Source organism: Notechis scutatus, chromosome 2 (assembly GCF_049901735.1).
Source record: "Notechis scutatus isolate UNSWTSFEM ecotype Mainland chromosome 2, rNotScu1.2, whole genome shotgun sequence".
In the NCBI taxonomy this organism is placed as follows: Eukaryota; Metazoa; Chordata; class Lepidosauria; order Squamata; family Elapidae; genus Notechis; species Notechis scutatus.
In genome coordinates this window covers 219,087,097-219,113,026 of record NC_142010.1, presented here as the reverse complement: position 1 = coordinate 219,113,026, position 25,930 = coordinate 219,087,097, and the positions used below count along the sequence as shown (strand labels likewise).

General features: G+C 39.2%; 1 protein-coding gene across 4 annotated transcripts in view; it reads right to left on the bottom strand.

Moving 5' to 3' along the window:
• TMEM232 (transmembrane protein 232) overlaps positions 1-19,215 on the bottom strand; it is a 128,993-nt gene extending 109,778 nt beyond the window's left edge. The window contains exons 1-4 of one of the 4 annotated variants that reach the window (XM_087958075.1): positions 18,937-19,215; positions 11,387-11,636; positions 6,368-6,479; positions 4,963-5,068 (exon numbers count right to left, since the gene is read on the bottom strand). In XM_087958075.1, the coding sequence (XP_087814201.1) occupies positions 4,963-5,068; positions 6,368-6,479; positions 11,387-11,520 (352 nt within the window). In that variant the 5' untranslated portion in view covers positions 11,521-11,636; positions 18,937-19,215. Of the gene's footprint in view, positions 1-4,962; positions 5,069-6,367; positions 6,480-11,386; positions 11,637-18,936 lie in introns of those variants that run through there. The other 3 variants (XM_087958076.1, XM_087958078.1, XM_087958077.1) reach the window with 3 other exon arrangements.
• Positions 19,216-25,930: the final 6,715 nt, after the last annotated feature.

The window sequence follows — 25,930 nt, the reverse complement described above, 5'->3', positions numbered from 1 at the left end:
ATGTCAGAATGTGAATTAAATACTATTGCATAATAAAGCCATCCAATAAAGTTGAATGGGCCACCAAGAATGAAGAACTCAAGATGTGACCTCCCCATCACAAAACCTACTGACCACACACAGTCTTTATAAGCAGAAGAACACTGACACTGACATCCCCTAAAGTAGGTAAGATGTTACCTAGTATGGTAACGAAATGTTCGGAAACAACCCACAAGCTCGGAAAATGAACCTCCACTCTCATCTCATGATGACTCTCCACTGAGAGTGGAGCTGATAAGTATAGCAGAATGAAGAACTGTGAAAAGACCAGTTCTTGGAATTCTTTTCTGGAAAAGGAAAGGACACATATTACCCCCAATTACTCTAGACCAGGGGTGTCGAACTCACATCATCACAGTGTCATCACATGACATATTGTAATTTTTTTCCTTTGCTAAACCAGGCATGGGCGTGGCCAGCGCATGATGCATCTGGCCCACAGTCCACGAGTTTGACAGCCCTGCTCTTAGACAGTAGCTCCCTTCAAGGAGACTGTAAGATAGCAGTCTCCAGTGGCTTTAGAGTTCTGGAAGCTGAGGGATCACCATCTGTGCTTTGTAAAAACTATTAAACAATAGTGATAACAAATCTGTCAAATTCCTTCATGTGAGCTCAAACTCACAAGTTTACACTGACTCAGTTTAGTCATGCTGGCTGGAAATTCTGGTTATGGAAGATTCCAGGATAAAAAAGATTATTCTAGATAATTCCATAACCTGTTGACTGACCCAGATTGGATCCTGCAACATTATCCTGGAACATGTATATTTGCCTTAATTCCATAATCTTTTAGAGACATTTATGATTTACCAGATGAAAAATATGGAAAAGGCAAGTGATTTTTGCTGATTCCATGTCTTTCCTGGATTGAAGCGCCTTCTGTAAATAGAAGAGCATATCTGAATCAATTCAATAGGTATCTAAATATTATTTACACTGATAGGGTTTAGAACAGTTTCAGTTTTAAGTCTGTCTCTCTCTGTCTCCCTTTCTCTCTCTCTCTCTCTCTCACACACACACACACACACACACTCAGCACACGCAAAGTGATGTAATTCCATTATTCCTGAGAATATCGAAGAATAGAAATATTAAAGGTGAAAATACGCAGCCAGTTAGGACAAGTGAAGTGAGGCACAAGTATCCCTCTCCTACTACCATCCCAGAAACTTGAAAATAATAAAACCCACTCAGCTCAGCCACAAAATGTTTAGGAGGTCAAGGAATGTGAACAAACCTAGAAAGTAAACACATGCTCTGGGAAACAAGATCACCATGATTTGTTCCATATTTTCTATAGTTCCAACCCATTGTTTCATAGAATCTACTCATTAATATATGCTGCTTTAGTTCATAATTTATCATCCACGAATCCAATCTTATAGATATTTTAATTTGCATAAATATACAAAGAGCTGTTGCAGCCCCACTTTTAAGTTTGTTCTTTTTGACTCCAGTAATGTACAGGTAATCCTCGACCACAATTGAGCCTAAAATTTCTGTTGCTAAGTGAGACATTTGTTAAGTGAATTTTGCCTCACTTACTACCTGTTAAATAAATAACTGTAGTTGTTAAGACAGGTAACACAGTTGTTAAGTGAATCTGGTTGCCCCATTGACTTTGCTTGTCAGAAGGTCACAAAAGGTGATCACCTGACCTTGGGATGCTACAACTGTCATAAATATAAGTCAGTTGCCAAGCATCTAAATTTTGATCACAACTATGGAAATGTTGCAATGGTTGTCAGTGTGAAAAACAGTCATAAGTCACTTTTTTCAGTGCTGTTGTAACTTCAAACAATCAGTAAATGAACTGTTGTAACTTGAGGGTTATCTGTATTAAGCAGTCTGTGCTTCATCAGAATTGTATGCTGGTCTCCAGTTTAAATGAACTATCGGGGGAAAGCTGTGGCCTATTCCAAAGCCCTATTTCCTATCCATGATAAAACATGACAATCTTGTTACAGATCTCCTTGAATGACATCCCATTCTATTTTAGCAGTGAATAAATACATAAACTAACAAAATAAAGTAGCATACTTAGGTATAGAATATGGTCACTATTAAGCTTTAAATCACCAACCAGCATACATATTTCAGGTAACAAGGAAGGGAATCTCAGATGTGTCAATCATTATTATTGCCCTTATCCAACCACTTTATTTCTAATCTATCCTGTATTTCCAAATTATTTTAATTCTACTGTTAATTCAAATAAAAGCTTAGGTACGAGATATCCACCAACATTTTTTAAAAATGTTCTGTTCTTCAAGGATTTTAAGACAGAGAACGAATGATGTTTTAGAGAATTCCCCATAATCTTTAGGGTCAATTATCATTTTATTCATTGTATAATTGGGAAAAAACGAAAGCATTTCATTATTTAAGGTAAATTATTTCAGTATTTACACATTTTGCTAAATTACACCCTATTCACATCTAAATTCAGAAAGAATTTCTCAAGCAATCTTATTTGAAAATGAAATCAAAAGGAAGAATGATGAATGTACATTATTTTGTAGTTGCAAAAAAAATAAAACTGCAAGCTGTTAGGTAGAATCAGAGTTTGCTTTGGTTTTTCACTGAAGGAGGAATGTCCGATTTAGCAGAGATTAAAACAAAAACAGCTCTAGCGGTAGGCAGACGAGTAAAATAAAAAGAAATGGCTACCTAAAGAGAAGTGGATGAGGTGACCATGGGCTTCCTGATCTTCAAAAAGTGGTAAAAATTTCTTCACAGGAGGAAGCATGTGTATAAAACAAAAAGATTGAAAATAGACCCTCAACAAAAAATATAATTAATAAATTGTGATGTCAGCAGTTACAATTCTGAACTTTAAGTGCATATTGTGCATGCTCAGGCATGTACTTTTACCATTCAGTCCAGTGGTAGTATTCAGCCGGTTCGCAACGGATCGGGCAAACCGGTAGCAAGAATTTGGCGTGGGTCGCCGAACCGGTAGTAAGTTCTGGCTGGCCACGCCCCCCAACCAGTCGCCCTCCCTCCCGATGCTCGCTCACCCCACCCACCTGCCTGACATTCGCCTAAGGTATTTCTTTCTTTTTTTTCCCCTCCCAATAATCAGCTGTAGATAAGTTCAGCTGTGCCAGGATTCCCCTTGCTGAGGCCCAGGAATGCAAAAAATGGAGGGAGAAGCTCAGCCCCCCTTCCATTTTTTGCCTTCCAGAGCCCCAGAGGAGCCTTAGGGGAGCAAAAACGCTCCCCCAGTGGCTTCTCTGAGGCTAGGAAACTCCCAAAACGGAGCTTGGAGGAGTGCTGCATGCCCCTCCCATGCTCTATTCCTTTTCTTCCTGAGCCCCAGAGGAACCTTAGGGTAGCAAAAATGTCCCCCCAGAGGCTTCTCTGTAGCTAAGAAGCTCCCAAAAACGGGTGGGGGCTGCAAAAAAAGCCATGCCCGCCCAGTCACATGGCCATGCCCACCAAGCCACGCCCACAGAACCAGTAGTAAAAGTTTTTGAATACCACCACTGATTCAGTCATGACAAACAAGTTAACCACCTTCTAGACTTATGAGGGCTCTCTCAGTAGTTTTTAGCGAGAACAGAATAATCTGATTAAAGAAAACTCTGAAATGTATTTTAAAGATTGCTTACTGCAAGAATAATTTCTTGAAAAATTATATCTGAGCTTGAAGTCTCACATTCTGGGACATTCATCCCATGGCTGCACCCAGCCAACTTCCCTGGACACAACAAAGTTAAACAGTCACTATTTTACTAACCAGTGACTGTTGATAAGTCTAATATATAAGGTAATTTTACCCCCTTACCCCCCTTTCTTAGTTTCAAGCTGGTCTTTTTTATTTATTTATTTACTTTTGTTTCTATTATTTGTTTTTCAATTAAAAGATAGTTTTGTTAATTGCGTACAGTAGTATAGTAAAAATCCTGAGCAGATATAGAAGAAAAAAAAACTAAGCAGATAGTATTTGAATGGCAGATAATTAATTCTAAGATTATTAACTGAACTTTGAAAGTGAAATAACATTTCAAAGGGCAATAATCCACTTGTTGCTTAATAGATTACAGACATCTCCATAAAATCTCCCAAAGTCAAACTTGGTTTGAAGGAGCTTTAACTGCTTGATGGACAAATCTCAGGCCAGAATAGGTTTCTGGCAGTAGAAGCCCCTTGAATGGCATAAAATGACCTCTCAACTTTGAGTTCTTGGTTCCTGGGCCCCTATTAAACAGAAAATATACAGCAGAGTAGAGGGCAGAAAAACCTTAACATTTTTAGCTACTTCTTGCCACCTTCCTTATGTTTGCCCAGATTTTTGCAGCCCAGAACCCATATACCAACCCATTTCTCTTACAAATACATTTCAACTGTTCAGAGAAACCAATTAATCTTGATAATTGGCCCTATACAGCTTTTAGGCCTCTAGTTGTACATCCATAATTTAAAATAGTGTAAGAATGGATTTGCATAAGCCGTTGGAATCATTCTAAGACCAAAGCACACGATACAAAATCTTAGGGATAGCATATGCTATCTGAGAGGAAAAAAAACTTTATTTTAAGGGTAGCAAACATTTACTGATGTTAGATACAACAGCATAAATTTCCTTCTAGGTGTCTCCCCCAAATGGATTAATTGCATCCAATGTAGTCTAGACAAGACAGTTAAAATGTATATTGATTTAATTTTACAATTTACTTCTTCTGAAATAACATTTTGCATGTTAAGAAAATTATGTCATGTGCATCAATTTAAGTCATTTGCATAACAACATCATTATTCCAATAGCATGTTGATGTATTTTAGCTAATTGTGTATTTTTATATTGAACAAACAGACATAACAGCTTCCTTATGAGGTCCCTATGTTCATAATTTAGAAGCATTTGTTCAGCAAAAAGAGAAAATGTATATCAATTAAAATGAAAAAGCAACATACCTTCACTAATTTCTCCTTTGCACTGCGATAACATTATTGCCTCAGTCCATCCTATTGGAAGATTCACATACTTCCCACAACCTAATACATTGAGACCCAATCGTCTCTGTCCAGAATATAAAATGGAAAGAAGCAAAAGATTATAATACCATTTTTCCACTGCTAACAATAGACTTGGAAATGAACTAAAAACTAATGAAATGAGCACATTCGGAAGAGATTCAGAAGAAATTCTTCAGACTGCACAAGTGTAGTGCCTCTGAGCTATTCATTAAATAGGCTGAAAAACAGCTTCTATCTTCACTATTGTATAGTGCAATATTAATGCCATATCAGGGGTTTTCAATTCAATGTATAGAATTTGAAGGATGTGTGCTTGTCTTTATTTTCACAGTCATAATGTACACTGAAGGTGGTATTTAATTTCATTGTACAAAGTGCAATGACAATAAAGTAAAGTAAAGTAAACTAAACTAAACTAAAGCAACCTGACATTTTTCAGCCTTCTGCTTGGAATACATGTTGCTGACGTTGCTTAAGGAATGCATAAGACTCTTAAAGCAGTGGCATCTTTTGTCAAGACTGGAAAATGGAGCTGCTCTAATAAATAAAAGAAACATGATAAATGGCAGTGCAAAAAACTAGTATTGTCAACATATGTAAAATTCTACTTAAAGATAACATTTAAAACAAACATGCTGACAAGAAAATACAAGGGCTAGCCGAGATAGCAATGTTTTCATCCCTCAGGTTAGACTTAAATAAGAAGATAAATACTGTGTGTAATTATATTGTTACCATCAATTGAAGTGCCTTGCAATAAAGAGCAATTAATTACAAGCTCTGCATTCCAGCAATGACTTGCACTGAGCCAGTTTGTGAAGAGGGCACATGTGGTACCCAAAACCAATACAATGAAACATCTTCAGGCATTTGGGAGTAGGCTTTTAAACATAAATCTGTCAGAGTTGGAATAACTTTGCCTTATTTTTATACTAGATTGCCATAACAATATTTAACTTGACTACAAAGGGAAAGTCTGTCAGGCCATTTCTTTTTCCTCATTTCCTGGAACAAGAGGCAATAATTAAAACTAAGATGTCCTTTCCTCACCGCCAAGATTGTTTTCATGAAATTACTTCAACGTGACTATGTATAAAAAGAAAACAAGTATTTCAAGCATTTTCAGCCTGACAATTACTTATACATTTTAGATGTCCAAATACAAATTATTTTAACATTGTCCTTTCTGCACATCTTTGTATGAATAACTTTAAAAAGAAAATGAATGTCATGTAGTAAAAAGTATTTTCATTAATTCTCAAGTATTAAACAGCACCCTAAACATTTAGGTTCAACAGATGGTCTTTATAAATAACCTTTTATAAATCCTACATATACAAACCTTGCATCTAACAAGCATTTTGTTAGCCAGATCTATGAATGCTTCCTTTCTTTCTGTTTCTGAGGCATTATTGAAATTCTCAATGAATTCTTCAGTAAGTTCAAATGGATTTCTAGAAAGATATACCCAAGGGAATATCAATTTAATTGGATAAATACATAGAATTAACATTTCAAGCATAAAAGAACAGAAAGCTTATTTAATTTTAAAAGATCCATTATGTAATGTCAATCTTTAATATATACAAGGACTTTCTGCTGCTGCCTCCCTTTTACAATAAATTTTATAGCATCTACAGACTTGACAATTCTGTCCTGTTAAGATCAAAACAATATGTGACAGGCCACTCCTTTATCTAGATGGAAATACTGGTTTTCTATCCTGAAAGTAATTTAGCTTAAGAAGTTGCAGTTCAGAATTCAATATGTTCATTAGCTTTGGAACTGATATTGCCCAGGCAATATCTCTCTAGATGGGAGTTACCAAAGCTCCTAGCTGGTACATTCCTGTGCATCTTTACCACTTCCACCTTAAGGTAATACCTGCTTACTAACATCATTTGGGACCAGAATTAAGTGATGCAATTGGAAAGCCCAGTATCACATGACTGTGCCATTCAGCCATGGCAGTTCTGCATGTCCAATTGTTCAACAAATCCCACATGATCATTAAGTGCAATCTTACATGGTCGCATTTGCAACCTCTTGCCAGCTTTGCCAGTGATTTTGCTTGCAGGAAGATAGCAAAGAAGGCCACAAATTCCGATCGTGTGACTATGTGACACTACAATGTCATAATTGCAATCCAGGTGCTGAACAATCACATGCAGAGACACTGCAATGGATGGAACTTTGAGCACAGATCATAAGTACCACTCCTTCAGCACCATTGTAAGATTGAATGATCACTGAACAAGTGGTTATTACCGTTTCAACGGTCACTAAACAAATAGTGATTAAGTACTAGGAAAACAAGAACAAGTTGTTTGCCTTCTGAAGAGTGGGTCTTTCAGGATGCACACTTTCTGTACAAGGAATCTATTATCGTCTCTCCCTTGTACTTGATATCTTTCTACTGAACAGATGTAGTATATCCTGAGGGTACTAGTTTAAGATCTCTCAGTGTAACTGTAAAGTTCTGTCTGCCTACAGTTAGTAACTCAGTTGGAATTGCTCAAAGTAGTGTTTGACTTAGAGGTCACGAAAACAATGTGATGATCAAGAAGTTCTTCCTGCATTTCCATTGCTATTGAAAACCTTTAGGTCTTTGCCCAACTGTTTTCCAAAGAAAAGAGAATTCACTATCTTTACAAGTACCAAGGGCAATTAATTTCAAATCTCTTCCAGAATAAAAACTAAGTGAGCAGTTTGAGCCACAAAAATACAAATGTATGCCAGGTGAAGGAAGGAACATTGTTGATTTCATAAAATTAAAAAGAAAAAAAGAAATATAAAGCCAGATTTTTATTTGAAGTAGACATTTTGGGTGAAACAAATTAGTAAGAAGTGGATTGATTATTGCAAAATGATTAATTGGTAAGTCTACTGTGAACCTGGACACTTAGGCCTAGCCTTTTTTTTAAACATACAATTATTAATGGTATTCCTGTTCTCTTTTTTTTCTGAGATTAAATAGGTGCTAGTGAACTGGAAAAGGGATTCTCAATTCTGGCCTTACATTCCTGGCATGGTTTCCCTAAGAGTCACAATATCAATTAGTGCACTTATCAAGGCCATGCTGTAAGCTTCAACCTTGTTATTTTGCCTATTTTGAATTTTTTTATCAATTGTGTCCTATATTTTCTTTCCTTTTCTATAATTTCATTTTTAAACTTATTTTGCTTACTATTTTTGCTTACTATTTTTCCACACTTGGCTTAACACTGCTTACCCCAAAAGGGAATGAATAATGTGATGGATTTGTTATGGGTGTATCTGCATCAGTTTTGTTGGATTTTATCTTCTGCTGTGAATCAGCCACTTCTATGATTCTCACTTTTTTGTTTTTAATAAACAAAGGAGCCACCTTGTGGCAAGTGTGGAATTTTTTCTGGAAAAAAGTAACACTTAGCTAGGGTTATTATTTTTAAAAAATTATTGAATCCACCCTTAGTAAAGGAATGTATGTTCACTATATTTGTTATAACACATCCAATTTTGTGCAGTTTTAACACAGGAATCACTTGAAATTCTAAGGCAAAACTATATCTTTTCATTTTTGTTTAATCAGTTATTTAACTACCATAATATTGCCTGAAATAATTCATTCAATATTACTTGTAGATATTAAATGTTTCATATGGTATTATAGTTCATATTTATTGTCAACTCATAAAATATTTCTATGGTCTTTTTAGAGTTGCCAACAGAAAGGGAGCGGGGAGCAGTGCGTCAGCTTGCAAACCAAAAGTGCATTCCATAAAGGTTTTCAAAGATAGTAACTAGGTTACTGAAGTTTCTGCCGCGCAAAATTCTAACTGGAGAGCATGATTGATGACTCTTGGCTATAGATGTGTTCCATTGGAGAATATGAATTACAATACACCCAGGGGGTGGGGGTGGGGGGAACCAAGGTCAAGGATGACAATGAATTATGTGTCTCAGACTCGGCTATACCCAGGCACTGCTGGACATGTTAACTCCCAATAAATCCTTTTTAAGTTTTGGAAGATTGTCTCAAGACTCGTGATTTAGATGGGGGTAACTGCTGGAATCATGACAGCTAGCCGACTCTGAGACACATAATTCATTGTCACCCTTGACCCTGGTTTTTCCCCCATTTAGCAATCTCTTTCATCTCCTCTGTTATTTATATAATTATGTATTGCACTTATATTTTGCCACAATTAAAAACAATCCTCTCTGGTTTATACAATATAATTTAAAGTATCCAAGGTATAAATTAAAAACTAAAACAAAGCAATATATAAAAGCTACTTGAAGAAATCAATGAAAAGAAATTGATGGCAAGATCTAAGCTAAACACTCTGCAAAATAACTCATTTTCAGCATCTTCTTAAGTGAAGTCAGGAAAGGAGCAAGTCTGCAGAAGAAAGGTTATTCCAGATTATGTCTAGTGCTTGTCTGGGTTTTGCAGGCCAGAAATGATTACAGTAATCAACTTCTGATTTCATATTCTACAAGATACACACAGATCTAAAAGATATTAAGATTCAAGTCATTTTGTCAAGAACGTGATGAGGTGTATTTAAGTAACATTACCACCCTCCTCCAAGCAATCTTTTGTTTCTTTTATTTTTAAAGAAGGTATCACAGAAATTAATTCTATTAGTTCTCTTCAAGAAAATTATTGTCATATAAGAATTCCACTTAATATGGTGATAGCAAACTCTTAAAATCAACTTTTAAAATGTATTTAAATTCAACTGACAGGACTACTGATAATGACTCACAGATGAGATTCAATATGGATTCTACTATTTCCTTTAGGCAAACAGATATTATTCTAAGTAATGAGCCCAACAAAAGAAATTGAGTGTTTCACTCCATCTATTACAATTATAATAGAGAGCTAATTCCTTAAATATGAATTTTATTAATAGTTTCCAGTAAGTTCCAGGGCATGGGATAATATTCTAGTTCCTAAATGTGGAGAACAGATTTATTTTTTGCTAACTCGGTTTAAGCGCTAAGATTATTTTGGTTTCTTATTCCCCTTTTTCCCTAAAGTGATAGTTATTATGTTTTCTTATTATTTATGTTAATGCTTCCTATCTTTGACTGAAATATAATAGTATCCGCCTGTCCACAAGTGGTACAGATACCACCATTGGAACAGATTGCTATTGTATATATAGAAAGCATTATTTACATGTAGTAAATAATATGCACCAGAAAATGATCCAAAGCAGAATTTACTGGTTAACATCAAAAATTGGAACCAAAGTTTCCATCCCTAAGAGTGTAATTGTTTTATTTTTATTTTATTTATTTATTTTGTCAAGTATGCATTTGATAATATGTGTAGTATAAACATGATTATTTATACACAAAATAGATACGAATAAAAGGGAACATTAAGACAGGGATGATAGGCACATTGGTGCGCAATATCACATGACAGCACTGCTTAGCAACAACAATTGCTGTCATTAAGAATGGTGGGTCATCAAGTGAAATCTTCCTCACAACTTCCCACCCGCTTCTTACAAGCAAATTTAATGAGTAAGACAACAGGAAGTTGCAAGTCCTAGGCAGCTCGCAAGTAGGTTAGTGGGCAGGTAAGTAGTTGCTATGGAATGATGCGATGACAGCCACGCATGGGGAGGGGAGGGCACTCCAGATAGCAAGAGAGTGCACAAGCCATAGCCCAGCACAAATGTAACCAGATCATGATAGCTGCTGTTGGTGGCAAAAAGATATTTGTGTGGCTGCCATGGCATTACACAAGTGCAGCCGTGACACCACATAAGGGATGTGTGCACTACAGAATAAGAGAATCCTGAGATCTCACACTCCTGGCTAGGTTCTTTGGGAGAAAAATTGATGAGAAGGGGAATGATTTACAGGAGCGACATGTGGCCTTCCTTGCTGGCTTCCCCATTAACTTTGCTTGTAAGAAGCCAGCTGAGAAGGTCACAAATGGTAATCATGTGACCATGAGACACCGCAACCATCATAAATGCAAGCCACTTGCCCAATGCTCAGATCGCGATCCGATGACTACAGGAGTACTGGGATGGCCAGATCTTTAAGGACAGATCATAAGTACCATTCATTCAGTGCCGACATAACTTCAAACAGTTGCTGAATTAGCGGTTGTTAACTGAGGACTACCTGTACAGGAATCTATTAGTATAGGCTGAAAAGGCAAAGGTGATGTCATGTGCTACCTGTTGCATTGTACATCATATCTTTCATTTTCTACATTTTGATGGCATCTTATTTAAACTCTCGCAAAGTGTTTAGCTAACTTGCTCTTTTGCTTAAGATCTGGGTTGAGAATCTTGAAAACATCAAACGTATAAATACCACATCAATTATCAATATTTAAACTTACCTACGTGGTTTTCTCTTGAAATCAGCTGAATCTTTTTTCATATATTGAGCCACCAGTCTGTGATGAAGCCTTTCGTGTTCATCACGGGACACAATGCCAAAGTTATAATGCACTGGCACTTTTAAAATGGGCATAGTGTTGTAAATTCAGTCTTAGAACAAAAACCAAAAACGGTATAGCCAAAAGGAAAAATTACCATTTCATCTACAAGACTAAGCTTTAAAAGTTTTCTTTCACATCGTCCAGGGAACTGTAAAACAAAACAAAACAAAACAAAAACAATAATATGGATATCCTAAAAGGAACAGCAATTTTAAAAACTTAGGATTTTTTTAGCTCTCCACTTAAAAAACAATTTAAACTACATTTATGTTAATCAAATATTCATAACAGAATAGCTAAAATTATGTTATACTATTTACATCCAAAAAATATAATTAAGTTGAATTGCATCTGGAATCATGCCAAACTATTTGATTTATTCCAATGTCTCTATTTCATTATTACTTCTTGATCAGATAGTTAATTAGCCAACACACCAGACTAGCATGATGTTTGATTAATCAATTTAAATGTTATTACCGGTAATAATTGGTATGTGGTAGGCAATATAATATCAAAGAATTACCATATTATCCACCAAATAGAGCTAAATAATGGAAATGTCCATTAAAATTATATCTATTAAAATATTTAAAATATAAACTCCTAAAATATAATTTAAACTATGTTATTGATAAATGTAACAATAATTGCTTATAAATGTCAGAAGTAAAACATACCCTTCCCGCCCAAAAAACCTTTGAATGGAGGCAACCATTCACAGTTGCTGAATATGTACAGCATATAGACGTTATCCAGATATATATTCTATTATAGCCCTTCCAAAGAAGGCAGATAGTAATCATCACATCAGAGATACCTTATAATAAAATTATACCTGTAGCATTAAAGAAAGCATGTAATAGATGATCCTGTCTTTGATTTTAAGACTATCTAGTTTAGTATAGTTTAGTTTAGTTTATTGTCATTGCAGCTCGTACAACGAAATCAAACACCATCTTCAGTGCACATCATGACCATGACCATGAAAATAAACACAAACACACATCCTTCACCCTCCTCACATTGAACCGAAAACCCCCAACAGTACACCAATACTGCACTATACAGCAGAATTCAAAAGAGCTACTGCCCTGGGATAGAAGCTATTTTTCAGCCTATTTGTCCTTGTTTTTATTATTCTGTACCGTCTGCCAGATGGTAATAGTTAAAAGAAAGGGTTCCCTGGATGAGATGGATCTTTGAGAATGTTTTTGTCAGATCCATGTATCTGCCATTCTTCAATGGAAGGGGGGGAGTTGGTACAAGTAATCCTCTTTGATGTAACCTGAATATATTAAATCCTATATTGATTCTTTATAACTTGCATATGATATACAACTTGAGGAGTGGAGCCAGATGTCCAGAAACTTGTCACCTCTTGAAGAGATAACAAGATGAGAAGGAACCATAAAAATTCCAGCTCTGGAAGATACTCCTGCGAACTCTGCTAAGATAGATTTCTGCTAAGATTTCTTCTTTCCAAAGAAGGGGAGGGGAGAATTAACATGTTGGTTCTTTGTCTGACTAAATCCACATCTGAATAAGGGGAGGGATTTTAACTTCCTTTATCTATGACTGTATGCCTGGAGATATCTTAGACTCTGCTTTGCCTAGGGTTGAGATAAAATCCCTTTCAATAAAGGATTCCTTTTCAAACACCTGGTCTTCAGAAGTTCATTCTTTTAGATTGAAGGGGAAAAGTCCAATTGCTTGCAGTTTTGAACTTTCTTAAGGCAGCGGGAGCTATAAAGCTCTTCCAAAGAGGGGAGAAGGCAATCAATCGCCAATGATCTTCTGGCAATGACGTTAACCCTCTGGAGTGCTTTCCTATCTGCCACTGTGCAATTGGCAAACCATACAGAGGTGCAGTAAGTTAAAATACTCTCTATGGTGCAGCGGTAGAATGTCACCAGCAGTTTTCCATTCAGTTGTTTCTGAGAAGTCTCAGGTAGTATAATCTCTGCTGGGCCCTTTTGACCAGTGCTGCAATGTGAGCACCCCAGGTCAGGTCCTCTTTTATTAACACCCAGAAACTTAAAACTGGCCACTTGTTCCACTCGGTCTCCATTGATAAGCAAGGGCTGGATGTCTGATCTGTTCCTTCTATAGTCCACTATAAGGTCCTTCGTCTTATTGGTGTTGAGGACCAAGTTATTGTCTCCACACCACAAAAACAACTGGTCCACCTCATCTCAATAGGCAAACTCATCCCCCCTGGAGATAAGTCCCACCACTAAGGACTTATAGTGGAGATTCTATGCTATTATCAGAAATACAGGTAACCCTCAGATTATAATGGCAACTGGAACCAGAATTTCTGTCGCTAAGTGATGAGGTTAAAAGGTGTGATGTCATGTGACTGTATCATGCAGCAGCAGCAATCCCAGTTCCTGTCATAACCCCAGGACTGCACATGTCACTAAGGAAGAAAAGGAAGGAATCCCAAGCAGGAAGGTCAGTGGGTGAGAATCATGGACAATCACGTTCCACAAGCAAATGCTACAGAGCAGAGGCAGGTGGGTGGATACCACAGGCAGGAAGGCGAAAAAGCAGCAACAGCAGGAGTACCTTGTAACCTCCTGCCAGTTTTCCCACCGACTTTCCTTGTGAGAAGGAAAGGTTGCAATGATCAAGTGACCATGGGATACTACAACTGTTGTAATTGTAACCCAGTTGCCTAGAGTCCAAATCACAATCAAGTAATTGCATGGATGCTGTGATGCCACAACTTCAAGGACCAGTTTTAAGTCTCCCTTGATCAACAATTAACATTGTCCTAATTTTGAACAGTTGCTGAACAAATGGTCATGATCTGTAATCATTCCATAAATTCAACAAAATTTACTCTACTGTATGGTCAGGATTACAGCCTCTTTTCAGCATACTCTAATCTAATATGTATCTAATCTAATTGGATAAAATCCAATACAGTTCATTGTGGCATTTGTCATTGGAACTCTCTTTAGGGCTGTGTTAAGAAGGATCTCAAAAAACAGATTAGAAAACTAAAATTGCCATAGATTATAGTTTATGCCACTAGTGGGATTAGGATAATGAAGATAAAGAATAATAAAGGATAAATAAAGAAAGCGCCAATAACGAAGATAAATAATGCAGCAATTCCACATTTTTTTCTTTAATAAAAAAGATCTTCCTTATGAAAAAAGTTAGGAATGTTACAAATTTATTATTTCATTTATTTATTTTATTTTGTTCAATTTAAAAGGAAGGCCATCTCACTTACATGATTCTGTGTACCTCACAAATTAAAACGGCAATGACTAACTCATGTAAATAAATTAAAACAATTAATCAGAAACAGAGAACCATTGGAAAACACCAGCCTTCAGACAATATAGATATCTTGCAGTCTCCCCACATCTCCACAGTACAATATGAGGCAAAATAATCACAGAATAAAATCTTATCTGGAAATACACAGAGAAGACATTTAAAATAGAGGATAAACTCATGAGAGTGCCAAATAATTAATATGTGATAAAATAATTCATTTATATAAGCCAAGCCATAAATATCCTTCGTGAGTACTACTGGTGTTCTGCCTATGGCTCAAATATTCCTTCTGAAACAAACAAATAAAAAAAGGAATACGATACATTTAATAATTAACGGAGGAAGCTATTATTAGATGCCTTACTATCTGCCAAGAAACAATCTGTCAGCTTTGGAATCCTTATTAAAAGCTGCCACCTAGCTACAAAGGATGGAAAAAGGGGGTGTTGTTCTTTGAGTAATTTTCAGTAGACATAATAGATATGTAAGACTGTCAAGGTCATTTTCTATGGCGCAGCAAGAATTATAGTTGAAATGTGCTTGGTTCACATGATTGATGATGTGGGAGAAAAGGGGTGGGCGTTGATTGAGTATTGTGGGAAGTCTGGAAGGAACTTTAGTTCTGTAATTCCACAGATGTGCCAAGTTTCAGTTTTTTAATTAAAGCACTTCGAGAATATGCTTGTCTCAGAGTTACTGATTGAAACAGACAATTTCTGGAACTCTGACACAATCCTGCTTGGTTTGTTTTTTAATTTAAGATTTAGCAAATTATAGATGTTCCACTTTAGTTAGAAAACATGGTTAAATCCATAGTATAGATTATTTCATATATTTCCTCTTACAAAAAATGCTCTATTCTGGAAATTTAAAAAAAACTTAAGTAAATTGTGCTCCATATAAATCTGATCAAATTTCATCAAATAAATACAACTTTACAAATAGCTTTCCACCACATATTCTATATTAGTTAATGAGTAATTAAAAAGTATTTATGCTTATAATGAAGATTTTCTTAGAAAAAGTCAACTGCACTGACTGATTTGTTTTTGCTGGGGTACATTTCTGGAAAGGGAACTTTTATCATTGGTCCTTCACACTCATGAGTCTGTCTGGAGACAGGTCAAAAAAAAGACACAGCCTAAATGTCCAAGACTCTCCTTCTCATCCTAACATTAAATCACTGAGAGTATTACCAGTCGCTCAGTATTCCAACAGCACTCACAGCTACTATCAGGATTTACTGATATTTCTCTCACTGCCTATAAATTTCAACGCCGCAATTTCTTCGCAGTTTTCAGATGATGGCTACACTGAAAACTCAACAACTAAATTTAGTTAAAAGTTAAGGAAAGAAAATGACTATTCAAAGAGGCTAACACATGAACAATTCAATTATAAGAAAGAACATGAAATTTGAAATATTCGAAGTATAGTTGAGAAATTGGACTTTTACATGGCATTAGATAACATTTACTTACATTACATTCTGATGAGGTCTAAGTGTATGTCATTTCAGGATCTTAAACTATTTTATTTATTACATTTATATGCCACCCATCTCATCAGGCAAAGCATGCAAATGCAAGTAGATAAATGGGTACCACTTAAGTGGGAAAGTAAAAGCACTCTGTTTCACTGCACTGCACTGCACTGCAGTGTGATATCATGCTGACCACATGACCATGGAAACATCTTCAGACACTACTGACTCAATGGCCTGGAAACAGAAATAAGCACTGTCACCTAAAACTAGCTACAACTAGGGAAGTAAAAACCTACTGGATTCCTTTACATTGGCCATCTTGTCAGAGACAACTCAGGGCAGCTTACAAACATTAAACTAGTATACATTAAAATAATAAAACAATAAATAATAATAATAAATACCATTAAAAGATGAAGAGGAGGCAAACATGAAGCACAAAGGTAGAGGTATTTCCTAATCCAATAGTCACCTCCTGAATGGGAGCCCTGAGTCAACTGACAGAGCCAGATGTTCAGTCTTTCAGAAGGTCAGAAAGGTGGGTGCGGATCTCACCTGGGGTGGTACAATATTCCAAAGGGAAGGAGCTATGGCAGAAAAGGTTCTTCTCCTGGAACTCATCAGTTGAAAATCCTTAACTGATGGGGTCTGCAGCATGCCCCCTTCTATCGGCTAGGTAGAATAGGCTATTCCTATCAAGGTGAAATGGTTCCTCAGGTAACCTTGACTCAAGCTAGGCAGGGCTTTAAAGGTGATAACCAACACGTTGAATTGCATCCAGAGGCAAACCGGCAGCCAATACACCACACAAACAGCAGTGTGTACACATGTGTGTATGCATGGTGACCTCTGGGAGGGAAAAGATGCATCATGGTACCCACAGACACTATCTCACCAACTCCTGTTTATGTTATGATACTCAAAATATTTAAATGGCTACACATTGGTTCACATAAAGGAAAAAAGTATCTGTACCCCATTTAAATGACATTGCTGCAATATTTAAAATATCTCAATCTAGAACTGAGTTGAACTTAATCACATAGCCACTTTTTTCTAGATTGAGAAATTTTGCTTCTCCCAAGCTTGTTCTCTCCCTCCCTCCCCCCACTTTCTCACACACACTGAGCACATAGTAGTAAGACAGGAAGCATATTGCACTGCCATTAAATCCACCTTTAGCGCAGGCTTCGAGATTACTTATGAGATATTTCTTTACTGAACTCTTGTGCTTTTTAAGGAAGGGACAGAGAAAAACAATGTACTTTTATTATACTGTACATCATATAAACCACTTAAAATATTATTTCATGTTGACATTTTTGTGTGCTTAGATAAGACTATGTAGCCTGAAAGTGATAATAAACAGCTACGGCAATAATATCCTATTGGCTTTGGATCCACTTTTGGCACATCACCCAGACTGTCGCTAAAATGAAGAATACTATCCTTAGAGTTAGCAGAATACGTTTTGCATGGCTTGCATGGCCTAACGAAGGCATCTCTTTTCTTTTAATAAAAACATAATCTTAAAAGCTCAATTAACCAATTCTAGGAGGGGTGGTGGAGATCAATGACTACACACTCATCTATAATAAATAGTAATAGGTATCAATTAAAGAGATGTGTTGTGTGTATGTGAAACTTAAAAGTCTCCCAATAGGATTTTGTCGGAGCTCACTGTCTCCTGGTTTCTAGGCCAGCAGCTTAACCAATTTGTCATATATAAGTCATTTAATAATTTTAAAAACAATTCCTTTTTTAAAGTGATGTACAACAAATAAATTAAACTACTTCACTTAGCTGTCTCTCAATGAAATCAAACTTTGTCATGTCATTGTTCGAATAGGGACACTTTGATGTCTGCTTATCCACTGGTTCGAGAAACCTGTTCTAAAGGACAGCTTAGAGCAGAAGTCTCCAAACTTGGCAACTTTAAGACTTGTGGACTTCAACTCCCAGAATTCTCCAGCCAGCTATGCTGGGAGTTGAAGTCCACAAGTCTTAAAGTTGCCAAGTTTGGAGACCCCTGATTTAGAGTTAGACCACTTTCTTTCTACAGACTTACAGCACCCTATAACAGCTCTGTTGGCAAATATACACCAGCGAAGACTTCAAATCACCATAACAAGGATTATGTGATAGCAGAATATACAAACACTGTAGGAAGAGGCTGTATTGGCAAATAATCAGGAGCCCAGGAGCGCCTTTTTAGCCTAAACAAATGCCATTTAATAAAATGCAATATCATTTGTGAATGGGAAAAGAGCCGATTTAAAACATGCAGAAATAGATAGAAATAACAGACCATGCTAACTGCCGCCCTCTAGCGGGTCCTCAGAAACTTTACAGCCCAGAACTCCCGTCCTCACCTAAGCAACCAATATTATTCCTACTGTTTTCTCGGCGCTTTCTTCAGATATAGTTTCCAGTCCCCAGTACTACGAGTACGAAGCAGGTCCAAAGGAACCCGCTTAACTAGCTCAATCCCGCCGGTGCTGCCCCTCACCTGGGCGGGCATTAAGACAGACGCGGAACCGCAGCTCACAAACCAGCGGTAAGGACAACTCTAACCGGGTTACCAGGCAACCTGCCGGGATTAAAATCATTCCCTTGCAAAGCTTCCGACTTTGGACCGCATCCGCGACTGTCTTGTTAAACTTACCGTGCTCGCAGGAGGCGGCGAAAAAGAAGAAGCACCTCGGCGCCACGCTGCCACCTTGGCGGGGTTTTCAGGAGTCGGGACGACCGTTGCCACGGACGCAGCAGGACGGAACTCCACGGAGTGGGAGAGAGGAAGCTCATCTCTAGCGCTTGAGATCCCAGCTCCCTGGCGGCTATTCCTGCGCCGCGTTTTGTATTATGCCGCTGCTGTAAACAGGAGCTATGTGTAGCGGGGATCAATACCGGGATTGTTTTAATGACAAATGTAGTTTGTTTCTTCTTTCCCCCCTTTCTTTGCGAACTCAAGGCAAGAGACACGGAAGGAGCCGGAGAAGGTCTGCCTTCTGGGAATTTAAGTATTTTAAACAAATGCACCCCACACCAATAAAATAAAATGAGAGAGATGAATCCAAAAGATAGAATTCTTTATTGGCCAAGCCTAGTTGGGCACACAAGGAATTTGTCTTGGTGCAAATAAAAGAAAAGAAACATTCGTCAAGAATCATAAGGTTCAACACTTAATGATAGTCATAGGGTACAATAAGCAATCAAATCATACTAGGAAACAGTCAATATAAATCTTAAGGAGAGTTGAACAGTGTTGAGGGAATTAAAAGAAATTGGCCTTTGTGTTTTCAGAAGTACCACGAACCTATTTCTTCCTCCCGAATAAATGACCAATATTAACTATTCATTTGATTCATAAATGCAATTCTGGTAAACCACTTGGGTGACTCTGATTTTGTATTTATCTGCATCTTCCCCAGCCCCTTTTTATACGATTTATCTAAAAAGTTCTTGGGAATTCAAACGTTTACACATTCATTTCTCAGCGATGGATGGGGTGTGAGTGGGGGCTTCCTTTAAAATTATAGACACAGATGGAGGTCCACCGATGTAGTCAAATGTGGTCCAGAAGGTTTGTAACGTTTCTATCAAAAATCAGTAGTACTAGTCCTTCACTTACAATTATTCATTTAGTGACTATTTGAAGTTAAAACAGCGCTGAAAAAAAGTAGTGTATGACCATTTTTCATACTTTTGCACCATCCCCATGGTCATGTGATCAAAATTCAACTGTTTGACAACTGGCATGTATTTATGAAGGTTGCAGTGTCCTGGGGTCACCTTTTGTGACCTCCTGAGAAGCAGTTAGTGGGTAAGCCAGATTCATTTAATAGCCGTGCTACTAATTTAACAACTGTAGTGATTCACTTAACAACTATTGCAAGAAAGGTCGCAAAAAATTCACTTAACTGTTTTGCTTAGTAAAAGAAATTTTGAGCTCAATTGTGGTTATAAGTTGAGGATTACCTAGTATTACATATAGCACATATATCTTCTATTATCATACATGATATACATTGTAATGACTTTTGATTGATAGGAAAATTCATCATGAGTGAAAGTAATAATTCTAACAATAAGTCTATTTTAATATTTTCAATCACCAATGTTTCAGACAGATCAAGTTTCAATACATTTTCTCTCTATTTAGAATATAATAGAATATTCTTTATTGGCCAAATTTATTAGACAACCAAGTAATTTGTCTCCAATGCATAAGCTTTCAGTGTACATACAAATAAGTATCATAAGATACCAATAAGAGAAGGTAATAGGAAAGATGAGAAGGGTAATAGTAATACAGCACTACTACATAGGTAACTATCCTTAGACATAAGACAGTACTGTGGGAATTAGGTGTTCGGCAGAGTGAAGCCATGAGGAAAAAAACTGTTTCTGTGTCTAGTTGTTTTGGCATGCAATGGCCTATAGCAGCATCCTGAGGAGAGGAGTTGAAACAGTTTATGCCCATATTTATGTCTATGGAAAAGAGTTTAATCCAGTGGTTCCCAAACTTTTTCAGTCCACCACCCCCTTGGTGCTACCAACTCATCCTCGGTGCCCCCCACCCTGGGGTGGAATTCAAATTTCTGTAGGCATGGCCTAATTTGAGGGTGTGGCTTGCTGGTCATGTGACTGGGTGGGCATAGCTTGCTGGTCACGTGAGTGGCTGGCATGGCTTGCTGGTGACATGACGGGGTAGGTGTGATTTGGTGGTCATGTGACTGGGTGGACATGGCGAGGTGACTGGCAAACCAAATACAAGTGGTCCTCACTTAATGGCTGGTTGTGTAGCAAGTGTTCTAAGTTATGACTGGCCTCCCCAGAGATACTTGACCCGTTTTTGGAGTTTTGACAGCCATGCACACACATACACACACACTCCCTTCTAACCCTGCTGGAGCAGATCATTGCACTAGAATCAGCAAAGCATCTCTGATTAGATTCTAGCAGTGAATAAAATCTAATCAGAGATGCTTCGCCAATTCTTGTTGATTTGTTTTATTTGTATCTCTTTATGTTGCTGAATTGCATTGACATGTGTGTCCCTTCTTGTGCACAACCCAGAAGCTTTTGTGATTCTTTGCAGCAAAAATTACCGACCTCTGGCTTTGCTCTACTTTTCAAACATGCCTACACTGCCGCGTTCTAGGTGCCGGCCCCACAGGTCCACCCCATTGAGCCCACTGCACTGGAGGGATCTGCCCAAGCAAGTCAAGTCAATGGGGTGAGCCTGAGAGAGGGAAAGAGAGAGAAAGAAAAGAGAGAGAGAGAGAAAGAGAAGGAAGAAAAGAAAGAGAAAAAGGAAAGGAAGAAGGGGCAAAGAAAGAGGGGGTGGTGGAAGAAAGGGACAGAAAGAAAAAGTAATAAAGAAGGAGGGAGGGAGGGAGGGAGGGAGGGAGGGAGGAGAAAGATAATGAGATATCTATTCTAGTCTAATCACCTGCTCCAGCAGGGTTAGAAGGGAGAGAGAGAGAGAGAGAGAGACTGTAATACATTGGGGAAAAGTAATTTTTCAGGTGGAGATCTGGTCCAATGGATCCTGTTTAAAGCCTCAACAAAATGTGAGAGCTTCCTGATAGTCTTGACCATGTTTTGTCCACAAAACCTTTAATTATAGAAGCCAAAGATGTTTCAATGTGCTGGCAAAGATGTTTCAATGTGGAAAAGGGCCTCAGTCTAAACTAGGCCTCATTTCAATCTGATGCATCAGGTCTCTCTCTCTCTCTCTCTCTCTTTCTCTCCCCCTCCCTCCCTCCCTCCCAGACTGGCTTCACTTTCCCAATGTGCCTGCGGGGCTGGCGGTTCGAACATGGATAGATGGATGGATGGATAGATAGACAGACAGAGAGAGACAGGTAGGTAGGTAGGTAGGTAGATTGGTAGATAGATAGGTAGATAGGCAAGCAGGCAGACCTTTTGGATGAATGTATAGGTAGGTAGGTAGGTAGGTAGGTAAGTAAGTAGATTGGTAAGTAGGTAGGTAGGTAGGTAGGTAGATCTATATTGGTAGATAGGTAGACAGAAAGATAGGTAGGCAGGCAGGTAGGTAGGCAGGAAGGCAGGCAGACAGACAAACATTTTGGATGGATGGATGGATGGATGGATGGATGGATGGATGGATGGATGGATGGATGGATAGATAGATAGATAGATAGATAGATAGATAGATAGATAGATAGATAGATAGAGGCAGGCAGGCAGGCAGGCAGGCAGGCAGGCAGGCAGGCAGGCAGGCAGGCAGGCAGGCAGGCAGGCAGGCAGGCAGGCAGGCAGGCAGGCAGGCAGGCAGAACTTTTGGATGGATGGACAGACGGACAGAAAAAAAGAATGCAACAGCAGTGGCACTTTGAGAAAGTAGAGCAAAGCCAGAGTGGGAATTGAAGTCCACACAAGTTGCCAAGGTTGAGAAACACGGGCTGAATATATCAACCCAGCCATTCTGGTTTAGAGTTTAGTATGCTGTTTGATTCCGGCTTAGTCAATGAATAAACCATGGCTAAGATCTTCTTGCTCCTTAATGCAGCTGCCCCTCTGCCCCTTCTCCAGTTCCCTGTAGTGGCCCCTCTGCCCCTTCTCCAGCCCCCTGCAGCTGCCCCGCTGCCCCTTCTCCAGCCCCCTGCAGCTGCCCCTCTGCCCCTTCTCCAGCCCCCTTCTCTGCCCCTTCTCCAGCCCCCTTTGGCATCCAATTTTGCAATGCCAACCTGCAGCAATGCAGTCGACTCACTCTCTTTGGTTCAACACAAGGTTCACTTCCATCGGGCCAAGCAAGGGGAGGTACTCTGCACACGCTCAGAGACTCCCAACTTTAGTGAAAAGTTCTGCCCATCTTTATGCTCCGCCCAAGAGGAGGAAGGCATGCGGAAGCAGCCCAGACCAGGGGAGGAAGAGGGAACGATTGCTTGGAAATTAAGCAAGCAAGCAAGCGCAGGGCTCGGTCGGAAGAACCGGGCTGCAAAGGGGGCTAGGTTCTAGGTCTGGGACAGCCACGTAGAGCCGAACCGAACCGAGCCACGTGCCTTGGAGAGCCGCAGCTGTACCCACCCCTTCCACTGCGCGCCTTGGGAGGGTTTTGCTTTTGGGCCTTCTGGCATGCCTCCGCCACTTCCACAAGAGGGCAGCCTGCAAGCTAAGGCGCCCTCTTTCCACCACCTCCCACCTCTCCCCCCCCCAGGCTTGGCAAGGCTCACCGCACGCGGGTTCCACATTCGAGGCTATGGAGCGATGAAATAGTCAATGGGCTGCATGGCCAGCAGTCAGTGAGCCTGCGGGGCCAGCACCTCAAACGCCCCCCTGCCACCTCTTAGCACCCCCCCGCCGGCCCCCTTGCCTCTTACCACCCCCCTAAGGCATCCCACCGCCCCCAGGGGGCGGAACCGCCCACTTTGGGAACCACTGGTTTAATCTCTCTTCTCCATAAGACAGAATTGAAAACAATCCTTACTATTGACAATCCATGAAGAAACTCAGAGGTTTAGTGCAAGAGTCTAGCACCGTGATGGCGAACCTGCCACACATGCTGGACGTGGCATGCACAGCCATCTCTCCAAGCATGCTAGTTGTCGCCCATTGTTCTTCCGGGTTCCGGTGCACACATCCACACTGGCCAACTGGCAGGGGTGGGATTCAAATTTCTTAAAAACCGGTTCTGTGGGCATGGCCTAATTTGTGGGTGTGGCTTGGTCATATGACTGGGTGGGTGTAGCTTGTTGGCCATGTGACTGGGGTAGGCGTGGCTAGGTGGCCATGTGACTAGCAAACCAAATATAAGTGGTCCTCACTTAATGGCCAGTTGCTTAGCAAGTGTTCTAATTTATGACTAACCTCCCTAGAGCTACTTGACCTGTTTTTGTGTTTTGACAGCCATGAGCACGCGCGCATGCATACACACACTTATGACCAGTTACAACATCCCACACAGCCTTGTGACTGAGGTTTTCTATGTTTTTTGCCAGTTTCCAACAATTCCTTCTGGTTTCCGGTTAAAAATACCCATTGGGGAAAATGGACTTGTTTAACAACCACAGCGTTTGCTTAATGACCACAAGGGTCACTTAATGACCATAGTGTTTGCCTAACCCAGGGTCTGCAACCTTAAACACTCAAAGAGCATTTTTTCTATTTTGTTTTAAACAGGTATCTCTCTCTCTTTCTTTCTCCCTCTTTCTCATTTCTTTTTCTTTCTCCATTTTTTCTTTCTTTCTCTCTCTCTCCTCTCGTCTCTTTCTCTTTCCCTCCCTCCCTGTCTCTCTTTATGTCTTCTCTCTGTGTCTTCTCTCTCTTTCCCTCCCTTTCTATCTGTATGTGTCTCTTGTCCCTTTCCCTCCCTCTCTGTGTCTCGTCTCTTTCCCTCTCTCTCTCTCTCTGTGTTTGTCTTGTTTCTCTTCCCCCCCCCTTTCTCTGTCTCTTGTCTCTCTCTTTCCCTCCCCCCTCTCTCTGTGTCTCTCTTGGTCTCTCTCTCTTTCCCTCCCTCCGTGTGTCTCTCTCTCTCTCTCTCTCTCTCTCTCTCTGTCCATCCCTTGGGAGGGGGAATATAAGTGCAGTTGTGACTTTAAATGGAGGCTAAACAAATAGTTGTAAGTCAAAGACTATATGTATCAGCTGCTTTAACTGCCAATTAGCACCTAACTAAATTTCAGCTGCATCTCTGCACCAAGCACATAGGATAATTTCCTTATTTCCACAATGCAGGAAAATAACCCAGGCTCACAAGAAGTTGTACTTCTGATGTTTTTCAAGCTTAGCAACTCTAAGACATGTGGACTTCAATTCCCAAAATAGCATGAGACCTGATCATTTGATTACTCCCAAGTCAGTAACATGAAAGAATTACCAACTTTAAAGATACTGAGCATTGTATCTCTGTATGAATTGATTTAGTAAGATTCCATATTTACAACACTCCTGTCTCTGCTTGGACAGAACCATCAAAACACTTCTACTGGATTTCCCCTTGTACCAAGGATCTGATTTAATATTGCCTCCTCCTCCTCCTCACTAAATGCATGGATTGACCTCAAATGGATGCTACCTATTTTCTACTGGTGGATTAATCTATAAAATGTAATATAAACTGCCCCTTCATCACAAGGACACAGCTTTAAAGATATTAAACCACCCACCCACCCAATGGATACTTGCTCCAGGCTACTTTATGCTTTAAAGCCCGGCTCAGCTCCAACAACACTTCCTGGAACTTCTCCTTGTAGCACTGAGCTCCTTGGCTTTTATTTTGAAATCCAGCACTCTTGGGCTTCAGGCTGGATTTTAAAAGGCAAGCTCAGTACTACAAGAAGTGCCAGGAAGCCAATGAATTAGTCAATTAAATAATACTTTTAAACTCTCTCCCAGCAATCTGGGCGGAAGCAGAATTGAACAATATCTGCTCCTTTGTTTTCTGAATGGATTTTATAGGAAGGAGGCTTAAATTCACACGCACGCACACCAGCCACTTAGGAAGCACGGAGGAAAGAGCAAAACTCAGTATCTTCCAAATGGGATGGGGTGGGAGGAGGAAAGGGCTTAAAGCCCTGCAGCTTCAGCAGCATATCTTCAGCCTCATCAGAGGCAAGTGGCCGGAAGGGGCGGGGCCAGCCAGGGGCATGATTTGCCGGTTCTCCGAACTGAGCAGAATCATAACATCCGGT